The sequence below is a fragment of the Apium graveolens genome, chromosome 8 (genome assembly GCF_009905375.1).
Source record: "Apium graveolens cultivar Ventura chromosome 8, ASM990537v1, whole genome shotgun sequence".
In the NCBI taxonomy this organism is placed as follows: domain Eukaryota; kingdom Viridiplantae; phylum Streptophyta; class Magnoliopsida; order Apiales; family Apiaceae; genus Apium; species Apium graveolens.
Window position 1 is genome coordinate 39,154,123 of NC_133654.1, and position 11,815 is coordinate 39,165,937.

Sequence of the window (11,815 nt, forward strand, 5' to 3'; positions counted from 1 at the left end):
ATTAGAAATGTGATGCAATACCGTAACCAAAGCCTAGGTGCTAGGTTTACCATTAAGGTATTTGCATGATAATAAATCCATTAAAGAATTATTTTCAAAAGAAGGTGTGTATCACCAAGGAAAACTATTTTTGAATAAAATGTAATTATCATATATGACATTTTTACTTGAGTTTATCATACAGTCATTTTATATTGTACATTATTATGCTGGGCATTATAGCTCACACTTGTTTTCTTAAATTGACACAACATGATAGTGAATCAAGATGCCTATCATGAGACTCATAGCCAGGAAACGGGTAGGAAACGACCATCTTTTCCGTAGGATGTTTGGTGTTGTACCACAGGTAGACCGAATAAGCTGGATTGGTTTTCAGTTATTTGTAGTCCGGCTTATTTACAAGTTTGACTTATGTGAGATAATGAATAAGAAACAAATATTTGACCGACGGACTAGCCTTACTTAAAGGTTATTTCCCCGATAAGACTTAATTACTTTTGGGTTGTAATAATTATCAATTTGTGGATTGATTTACTATAGTAATGAATGGTTCGTTTCCAAGACAGTAACCTATAAGTGTGTGCGTGTGCGATAAGTATGGGGTCATAAAAGTGTGAGTATTTACATATTGTGATATGAGATAAGTATTATATAGTATTCCAGATGGCGTGGCCTCCTAGATCCTTTACCCCGGATTTTGGGGCGCCACAAATGTGGTCGGTTATGTTGTGTGGCGGTCGATTTTCTGGGAAATATTATGGTAAAAATTGGTCGAATATTGTCCTTAAGCCGGACTTAAAAACCATTATAAATTTATCCTTATGGCATAAATTTCATAAAACCCAATACAAATCAATAAAAAATCACTATTATCATTACAAACACTACTAAATTTATTATTAAATTTACAAACAACGTTATTCAATATCGTCAAAACCATCATCATCATCATTTTCGTTGTCTCCTCGATTTACTTTTTCTTCTCCCTCTTCTTCTTCTTCTTCTTCTTCTTCATTACAAATACTACTAAAAATCAACTAAAAATCATCATTAAATTTATAAACAACGTTATTTAATATTGTCAAAACCATCATCATCTTCGTCATCATCATCATTTTCATTGTCTCCTCGATTTACTTCTTCTTCTCCTCCTTCTCCTTCTCCCTCTTCTTCTTCTTCTTCTTATTCTCCATCTTCTCCTTCTCCTTCTCTTTTTCCTTCTCCTTCTCCTTCTCCGCCTCCGTCTCCCCCTCCCCATCCCCCTCCCATCGCCCTCTCCCTCTGCCTCTCCTTCTCCTTCTGCCTCTCCTTCTCCTTCTCCTTATCCTTATCATGTTTCTTCTTCTCCTGCTTCTTCTTCTCCTTCTCCTTCTTCTTCTTCTTCTCTTTCTTCTTCTTCTTCTTCTTCTCCCTCTTCTTCTTCGTCTTCTTCTTCTCCTTCTTCTTCTCCTTCTTCTTCTCCCTCTTCTTCTGCTTCTTCTTCTTCTCCTTCTCCTTCTCCTTCTCCTTCTCCTTCTCCTTCTGCTGCTCCTTCTCCTTCTCCTTCTTCTTCTCATCCTTCTTCTTCTTCTGCTTCTTCTCCTTCTGCTTCTTCTCCCTCTACTTCTTCTCCCTCTTCTTCTTCTACTTTTCTTCAGGCCGAATAAATGGTATTTATCCATATTGTGCAAAATCGACAAAAAGCAAAAACGAGGTCGATGCATTAGACCTATCTTCCTGAAAAGCGTCCTCTATATCATTTTGCGTAATGATAGATTCATTAATTGGGCGACTTTTAGATTTGACCACCGTACACATTTTCACTTTTGGATTCAATACAATAGGAGAATAATATACTAGTGAGGTTTGACTAGCTAAAATAAAAATCTCATTTGACTTTAATCTTGAAGTTATATTAATTGTAACCACATGATTATTATCAATTCTCACACCATTACCGACACTATCAAACCATATACATTTGAACAAATATACATGATTGCATCCTTGATAAATAAGTCTAATAATTTCTTGTAGTTGACCATAATAATCAAGATTTTTTTCGTGCAAATTTCCTCTAACAACAATACCAGAACCGGATGCAGATTTTGTTGAAAATTTATGTCCATTAACTTGACAAGTCTCAAAAGTCATGACTTTTAATACCTGGCCTTCAAGCAAGTCCTTAAAACGATATCTTTCCACCTCATCTTTATCAAACTAATGATAAAAAAAACATGCGATGCGACGTTGTAATTATAAGAATTAAAAACAAAACATGTAATTAAGGTTGCAAAATAGATAAATACCTTTTGTTTAAACCAAGTTTTAAATCGACTCATGACAATACGATCTAATTCTTGAGGTGTTATTTCCGGGCGTTGTCTCATAACACGATCTTGGTACTTTCTAAAATATAAAATAATGCATGTGTGTCATTATCAAAATTATTACGCATATTGTTTAAAGTAAGATTTTGGTACCTTAGATAAGGTTGAACTTCAGGAGAGTTTAAAGGAACATATTATTCTGCTAACTCTCATTCATCATCATTCATGTATCGAGTTCTTTCTTTTCCAAGATATTTAATTAGATATTTAAAAACTTCTAAATTCTCAGAATTTTGCACATCAAACAAAACCTCGTTACGACGTACTTTATTATGAATCGTGTCAGAGGCAAAATAAAATGAATAAATATTAAGAATCTCCTCCCATATATCGTTCGGCAATTGAACCTTCAACTCTTGCTTTATTACCGACTTTTTGTTTTAATTTCCCTAACAAATGCTCAATCGGATACATCCCATGCCAATAAGTAGGTCCAGCAAGTCTAATTTCTTCGGTTAAATGTACAACCAAGTGTTCCATCGAATCAAAACAACTTTGAGGAAAAATCATTTCCAACAAACACAACGCTTTGATAACCGATTTTTCCATTATTTCCAAATCGGTTTTTGTAACAACGGATGAGCATAATCTTGGAAAAAGTTAGAAATTGCCATGATGGCATCCGCAATAGGCGCCGGTAGAAGTTCATGAATTGCAAGAGGCAATAATTTTTGAAAAAAAATATGACTATCGTGTGATTTGAATCCATAAAATGTACACTCCTCAACATTGCAATACCATGATATATTTGAGGAATAACCATCTGGAAGTTTTAATGCACTAATCCATTCACACAAAAGTTTACGTTGTTTTCTAGTAAGGGAATAAGGTGCTTTAGGTGACTTTCTTTTTTCATCGATCCATAAATGTGGTAACACCTCAAAATGCTTGCAATTCGCTCTTTCTTTTTTATGATCTTTTGACTTTGCCACATTCACAATAGTAAAAAAAATGTTTTCAAAAATATTTTTTTCCATATGCATGATGTCAATTGAATATCGTAAATTATGTGATGACCAATGATTCTTTTCTCCGTATCCGACACTCCTTGCCTTTGAATTAGTCTTTTCGGGTGGTGGAAAACTAAAGTATCAAGCAACTCCTTAACACCCTCCCCGGACAAACGACCACGAAATAATCTTCTTTCTTCATTATCAAACAAATTACTTTTTTGACGGAGTGGATCATTTGATTCAAGGAATATCCGGTTCGTGCCATAGAAACTATATTTTCCACAATATTTTAATTAAAACCCTTGAACACTTCCAAGACACACTTGGCATCCCATCTTTCCTTTACCCGACCACCCACTTATCATACTCATAGCGGGATAGTCACTAATTGTCCACATAAGAGTCGTTCCCATTGTAAAATTTTGTTTCAAAGATTGGTCATATGTTTTCACTCCGGTATTCCACAATATCTTCAATTCATCGATGAGAGGCCTTAGACAAACGTTAATATCTTTTTCAATGCTATTTGGACCCAGCACTATATCGGTCATGAACATATAAGGCTTTTTCATACACATCGATGGTGGAAGATTGTAGACAACTATCACCACGGGCCACACACTATATGTTTTTTTTCCGGTAGGGCCAAAAGGGTTGAAACCATCGGTCGCAAGACCAAGCCTTATGTTACGAATCTCTTGAGCAAATGATGGATACCGATGATCAAAAAAATTTCACTCTTCTCCATCCGCGAGATGACTTATTTCTCCTAATTTCACATCTCTATTTTTGTGTCATCTCATGTGATCAGATGTATGTGCTGACATATATAAGCGTTGTAGTCGAGGAATCAAAGGAAAGTGTCTTAAGATTTTTTTTGGTATTTTTTTACCATCTTTCCTAGAAACATCCTGATAACGATCTTCACCACATATATCACACACAATTTTATCCTTGTCATCTCCATAAAATAACATACAATCATTCTCACATAAATTAATTTTTTTTATATTCAACCCTCAAATCCTTCATAAATTTTTTCATTACATAATAAGTTTCGGGTAATGTATGCTTTTTTGGTAACACGTCCGTAAGAAGTTTAAGCAAACTATCAAAAGCTTTATTACTACAGTGCGAGTTATTTTTGAATTCCAATAATTTTGTGGTAAAACTTAATCTTGTGTACTTTGTATTACCGGGATAAATAGGTGTTCCATTTTCAACAATAACCTCATACAATTTTTTAGTACTATCATTTGGAGCTTCTTCTACATTCATAGTTCCCGTATCCGTAGTGTCATAAAATTCATAATTTTCACCGGCAAAATCATGTAACATCGTATTCAAATCTACCGTTTCTTCTACTCTCGGAGGTTCCCAAACACAACGACGATGATGTGATGTTCGACTACGTTTTCATCCTATCTTTTCATCGTGCGATGTCCACACGGTATAACCCTCAAGCATCCCTTTAGCGAGCAAATGAAATCTAACATCATCAATTCTTAACTAATTCAAATTTTTACAACGTTTACAAGGACACTTCATTGTACCATCTTCTTCCATTCCATTCTCAAGAGCAAATTTTAAAAATATTTCTACACCAATTCTATATTTCGGAGTCAATGAAATTTTATCACTTTGCAATTGATTACCAATCCAACTTCGATCAATGGTTTTCATCTACAAATAATTAAACACACACACACATTGATTATAATACATACCAATATACATTACACAAACACAAACATAAACACACACACACATTGATTACAATAAATGAGAATAACTTCAATTTCTCATAAAAAAACATATTTAACATGCATTTCATAAAAAAATAAAAATATTCAATACATTATCAAAACACATTTACTACATACAACAAACACAAACACAAATACACGCACACACATTAATTACAATAAATGAGAAAAACTCTTAATTTCTCTATTACTCCTCCACTTCAATTCTCGTCAATTCTCCCTCTTAGTTGTTTTTTTTATATTTTGCCCCAATTTCAAGAAATGAAAGATATAACACAAAAAAAATAAAAATAGCTTTAAACCGACCGACGACGGTCGGTTATAAAAAATGCAGTAAAACGACACTGTTCTGTATATAACGGATACATTTTTTTGTACTTTATATTAATTTTATATTTTTACCTATAATCGACCGATGCCATTGGTCGGTTTTAAAAGCCTCCAACTAGGGTTTTAACCGGCCACATCAATATGGTCAGTTTTACTTATGCCACATCAGCAAAACTACGTCATATTTAGCTGTTATAACCGACCACCAGCGTGTGGTCGGTTTTAGCTCTGCCACATCATCAAAACTGCGTCGTTTATCCCCTTATATAACCGACTAACTAGGTGGTCGGTTATATTGGGGTCAAATCGATGTCGGTCGGTTATATGTGGTCGGTTTTGTCCTGTTTTCCTGTAGTGTAAACTGAGTACTTTTTATAATAAACTTAATTGCACGAAAATGGCATGTGTTATGATATTTTTGCATAAAAATGGCCACCATATAATAATAGGCACATGTGTGACTCATGTATAATTTTTTTGCCACCTGATTGCATTCTGTTAGTTGTTTTTAACGGACGTTCAGGGTTTTTAAATTAAAGATAAAGTTGCACGAAGATGACCAAAATTATAATATTTTTGCACAAAAATGATCAATCAAGGAATTAGAAATCAAATAGAATCTACAAGCTAAATCAATCACAGAATTAAAAATCAAATAGAAGCTACAAATTAACAGACAAACTTGTTTTTTATAAAGGTAATCAACTTTCCTTTTGTAAAATAACAGAATCACACCTTAATCTACATTTTTGGGACGGATCCAAGAAAAAAATAAATAAATCATATTTCAAACATAAGCATTCAGGAGTATATTAAGCTTAACACCTTAATCTTCATTTTCTTCGTCTTCAACTCACTTACTAGCTTTTTCTGAAGCAACCTTCTGGTTCCTTTGCTTAACTTTAGCAGGTCCGCTGCCACCAAAGGGACTCCTAAGTGAGAATTCAATATGCTTATGCCAATATGCTTCTAGGAATAAAGTGCCAGAAACATGCAGTTCAGCCATGTCTTGCTTAGAATTATGTATTTCTTATTTTCATGTACAGCTTGGGAAAATTGTATGCTAGGCAACATCTAGAAGTGAGAGTCATATAGCAACATAAAATTAGTACATTTTTTATTAAGCAGCTAAGCTATGCAAAAAAAACATCAAACTATTTCGGTATAAACACAACATAGATAGAATATACCTAAGAGAGACTTTTAGGTTATACAGAAGAAGCCAAGAAATACAGACAAAACCATGCACTTTGACCTCATAGCATACAGGATCATCAGTTCTTTTCTACACGACCCCAAGGGACAAAACTAGTGAAAGATTTGTAGGTTCTCTTTGGTTTTCAATTATGTAATTGATTTAGTTTGTAGATACTCTTTGATTATTAATTCCTTAATTAATTATTTTTATGCAAAAATATTATAATGTAAGCCATTTTCGTGCAATTACATCTTTATTTATAAAAATTCTAACGTCCGTTAAAAAAATTAATGGAATGCAATCGTGTGACAAGAAAATTATACATAAGTCACACATGTGCCAATTATTATATGTTAGCCATTTTTATACAAAAATATTATAACTCATGTCATTTTTGTGCAATTAAGTTTTTATAATATTACACATGAAGAAGTTGTGGCCCGTGCAAACTGAACGTGAAGTAAAACTAATTTTGACGATTTTATAGTCTTTAAGAGTTATTAACTTTGCCATACTAGTCTTTTTCACTGCCTAAAGATTTACCCGAACTTCAGTGCATAGGATGACGTATTTGTTTCATTATGGAATTTTAGTGACAGGCAAATTATTCCGAAAGGACTTGTTTATAATAAAATTTATAGTGGAATACAGCGTGCGTAGTATATTGTTCGCTTAATTTGTGCTGTAGCTTCATATACTTTCCCCGTCCTCCGATGTATTATTCCCGCCTAAAAACATTTTCTATTTATATTGGACACGTTTGCCAATACATATTTTGGATTCGTAATATCTTTAATTTCGTATTAGTATCAAATATTAAAACTTCGTTGTCAATAGCTTAAAATGAATAGTGTCAAAAATCAAAATAGGAAACTTATTATGGGACGGAGGGAGTACTAAGACAAGTGGACAACCTTCCCCTGAAGTACTGGGTAATAAGGATCAAATGCGATGCTTATGAAATCATATTACAATATCAAAATATAGAATATAGACAAGCATAAGAGGTGATTTAATCAAATTTAAAAGAACCCATAACATACAAGAAATAATAATGATAATGTTCAGACCATCAACTAAAAAATCTAGATGTCCATCCAAACTTTCATATCGCCTGCCTGCAGCTCAGACCAGGAGCCCTTCGTAGTTCAATATTTAGATTGACTAGCATGATCAGATGAGTTCTCTAAATAAAATTTCGCATGTACCTAAAGGCATAACAAAATAGAAAATACCATATTCTGTGGATTCAAGATTCATGGTAATGAAGGGTGACTTTGCCCAGGGTAGGTTTAGAAGAGTGTGCTTGAGCAACAAATAAGTAATATCTAGAACTTGACGTACTCCAACAGAAACAAAAATCAAGGCCATTTGCTAATACAGTGTTTTATAATCCTACATTAAAGATTAGAGATTGTTTCAGCTACTACATTATTTGGGGCTTATGATTAGACATAAGAACATATTAGGCAGTAGCAGCCGCCTTCTTCTCTTCCTCAAGCCGTTGTAGTTCTGCTAGTCTGATAGCCCATGCCCTGTCCCTTGCAACGGCAGACATCTTGCGCTCTACTCTTTTAATGATTTTCTTCCTTTTTGCTTCTTGCATCAGCACTTTACGTTTCCTTTTCTCCGACTGCAGTCACAACAACATCAGACTATAGAAAAAGCATTTGTATGCTCTAAATAGAAGGAAAAGGCACTAAGAAAGATTCTAAGTAATTTTTTTTATCAATAGACAATTACATTTAAATAATTGATCAAGTGTCAAGAATTGATGGATTCCTGACTTGTTTTATGTATAATTTTGTAGTTTTCTGTGTTTTAGGGAGATAAACAGCTTGTTACAGCTGAGAAACAGAGAGATAGAGACAGAAATAGAGAGATATTAGAAGTAGAAAGGGAAGAATTGGCAGAGTTCTAAGAGAACTTGCAGAAGAAGAAAGGTTTTAGAGAGAGAAAACCTAGAGAGAAGGGAGAGAGAAGTTTGTGGAACAAAGTCCCATTTTCTGTTATTTCATCAAGCATACTCTCAAATTACAACTGAGCTTCTATTTATACTACTGCAGTTCTAACTAACTCTGAAATTACAGTACTACCCTTACAACTATATAGCATACTACTACTAGTACTTTTATACTAATGCTGCATTCCTGTAAGAAAAATCTATGAAATGAATCATAATCCTTTAAAGTCTTCTTTTGATATCTTTTACTGTCATTTTTCACTTAAAACGAAAACCAGATACAACCTTCACTATAGATATGTCTATACTTACAACAGGCCTCTCCGACTAAACGTGTTAGCAACAAAGCTAATGCAATATCAAGCTAATACTCATGTTGGTGCATGTAACCAATATACATATTTGAAAATGTTAAATAGTACAGTTTAATGTGTTCTCGGACTTGTAAAGCTATATCTGAGCCAGATAAGATGCTTAAAATTGTGGAAATGCTGTTCTTGAAATTTTTTTCTGACAACCAAAGTCTTAGTTATAGATGCTTCATATTGTAGGGCTTGTTCTTTCTAGCAAAGTGAGAAGTTTAAAGGTCTAAGCTCTAAAGCAACCTGGTTTACCAGGGGAATCAAAGTACATTTACACAAAGGGACACACATGAGGTCATTACGAGGTAAGTAGATTTGAGACATATTTACCTATAACTTTATGTCACTTGGTATTCATACGGTCAGGAGATAAAGACATTGTGAATGATATATATTTTAAAGGCTATTGGTGATGTAATGAACACATACAACTCTCAGATTAGTAATACAGTATTTAAACTCCTAGAGGCTAAAAGTTTGTCACGCAAAGACTTTAGACTGGTCGGGTATAATATTACAAAAAACTTGTACTGAAGAACTACTTAACATAGTTTGGAATACTAATAATCTTTAAGTGAAGTTCTCGAAATATGGAAGAAGCCAGGAAGTTATGTTGAATGATAAAGCATCAGTGAGTTCCTTGTATAGAAGTGTGGTGGCTGCTAAGAGATCAGCTGATGCTCAAGGAGTTTAGGTTCGGAGAACTTCGTTAACAAAAACAAAAAAGACCTTTTGAGATAAATAATCTTTCCCATTATGTTTTGTCAAATTTGTATGGCCTGTTTTAAATAAGTACAACTTTTATAATCTTAAGTTGAAATTTTGATATGATATCAACCTATGAGGGAACTAACATCTATATCTTTTCTACAAATTTATAATAATCTATATCTATATCTAATAAGGTTGAAAGATTGGGTTAGTGAAGTATTTGATTGCAACACAAGGATTATATGATATAAACGTTTATCATCTTTAAATTATTTCAACTTAATGAGTAACGAGGATCATTGCATTTTACTATAAATACATACAAATAGCATTGATAAGGCATGTGGTGCTTAACCCATTATATAAGTTCCTAAAAAAAATAAAGAAAAATTTATATAAAAATATTTGGATATGATATTCACAGGATTGAAGCAAGATGATAAGTTAATATGCTAAGACAGTACTTTGTGAAGGACTAACTGGCATAGGAGATGCTCGCAATAACAGTCCGTGATATAATTTCAGACTAGCCGGGTTCTATTAAACTGATTTTTATGACATGACTTGTTATGGTCTCTCTTTCAAAGGTAAGTAAAGTCCTCAACTGTAACACAAGATTAATTCTATAATGTGAACATCCAGCATGTTTATGTATATGTTTTCTGAGATTATTGACTGTATAAGATTAATTCCATAACTTTTTGGACAAACAGTTTTGTCTATTATGTTGTCTCAAATTTGTATTGCCTGTTTCAAATGAGTACAACTTTCATCTGGTTAACAATCTTAAACTTAAATTATATGATATCAGTCAACCTATGAGGGAACTAAATTCTCTATTTTTTCTATAAATTTATAACAATTTTAAAGGGGTGAAAACGTCGAGACAAGAAACTGCACCGCATTTCAGTTTAAGATTTTGAGACAACTTTAAAAGTCCATATCTTAATTATTGTCAATGATTTTGCCCTGAATTCAAGGTAACAATGTAACACATAGGTCTATGAAAACTTACGAACCATTATAAAGCTGTGCCTCTGTTTTATCCGCTTCTTCTCATTCCTCCTCTTGACATTTTTCTGAATCGAGCTTCCCTGATTCAGCATAGCACTTGGTTGAGCAACCGGTGTATACTTAACCCAAGCATACGGCCCTACAATACGCAACAACTAGTATTTCAACTTTATTTTTTCAGCCAGCATACACCAAATAAAAAACTAAATTCTAGTCATATAATCAACTATCACCAATCCGCAAAAAAATATATCCTTATATTTAAATACGAAAGCATTTTAAAACATCAATTCATTACAATATATAAAATCCTAAATCCTCATTTTATATTTAAAGCATATAACCAATAGCAGTTTACGAACACAAATATACATATACACACATATATATTAAGAGGTAAAATGTACTTTTAACCATACGAATAATCTCCATAAATGAATAATATTTTCCGGTTCCGGATATTCGAGGTTTAACTATATAGATAAAGGAAGTAAAAACGAGTTAAACCTGAGGGTCTCAAGCTGGATCTTTTTTTACGTGGCTTATCAACGGGCCTTCGTTTCGGAAATCGCGTATCAGTGAGACTGTGAATTAAGGAGCTTGACGCCGGAAACCATGGACATTTGATTGCCGGAAATGGAGATATTGTCGGAGGAAATGTTGCCGGAGAGAAGGCTGATTTGATTGAGGATGAAAATAGGGTTCTTGATACGGGTCGGATTATAGATCTTAGGGCTCCGAAACTCATTTTTGTTCTTGTTTTGATTGCTGCGGAGGAGTGTGAAGCAATTTGCAGGGTTATTGTCAACGACGGCTATTTTGTGTTTTTCAGCTTGCTTTTTTGACCCATGAACTCTTTCTTCTGTATCGAGGATCATCGAAAAGAGCAAAGCCCAGAAATATTTAAGGCTCATCTATGGGCTTTTTTATTTTCTAACCGGCTTAGATGGCTAAAAAAATGAAAAATAAGCATTTCATTGTAACATTTTAATTTTTAAGGCCCAAGATTAATTTTATTTTTTTCTCAATTCAATTTGGGAACTTAAAATTACAGAGAAATTAAAAGGAAAAGTGAAATGATTTTATCATATTTTCTCAATTTCAAAAAATAATTTTAATCGTTTGGTTGGTGTATTGGAATCAAGT

The 11,815-nt window shown here is 33.4% G+C and overlaps 1 protein-coding gene across 1 annotated transcript; it reads right to left on the minus strand.

Annotated features, from left to right (window-relative positions):
• Positions 1 to 7,836: 7,836 nt before the first annotated feature.
• Positions 7,837 to 11,557, minus strand: LOC141678704 (uncharacterized). Its single transcript, XM_074485065.1, has 3 exons — positions 11,177 to 11,557; positions 10,675 to 10,808; positions 7,837 to 8,252 (listed from the first exon to the last, which is right to left on the minus strand). The coding sequence occupies exons 1-3, from the start codon at positions 11,415 to 11,417 to the stop codon at positions 8,085 to 8,087; spliced, it is 543 nt and encodes a 180-aa protein (XP_074341166.1). The 5' UTR covers positions 11,418 to 11,557; the 3' UTR covers positions 7,837 to 8,084.
• Positions 11,558 to 11,815: the final 258 nt, after the last annotated feature.

What these genes read in the sequence shown, in the direction of transcription:
- LOC141678704 (XM_074485065.1), bottom strand. Translation starts at nt 11,417, where the DNA reads ATGAGTTTCGGAGCCCTAAGATCTATAATCCGACCCGTATCAAGAACC. An exon ending in ATCCAGCTTGAGACCCTCAG is followed by an intron (nt 10,809 to 11,176) that starts GTTTAACTCGTT and finishes TGCGTATTGTAG; the next exon opens with GGCCGTATGCTTGGGTTAAG. An exon ending in AGAGGCACAGCTTTATAATG is followed by an intron (nt 8,253 to 10,674) that starts GTTCGTAAGTTT and finishes TTGTGACTGCAG; the next exon opens with TCGGAGAAAAGGAAACGTAA.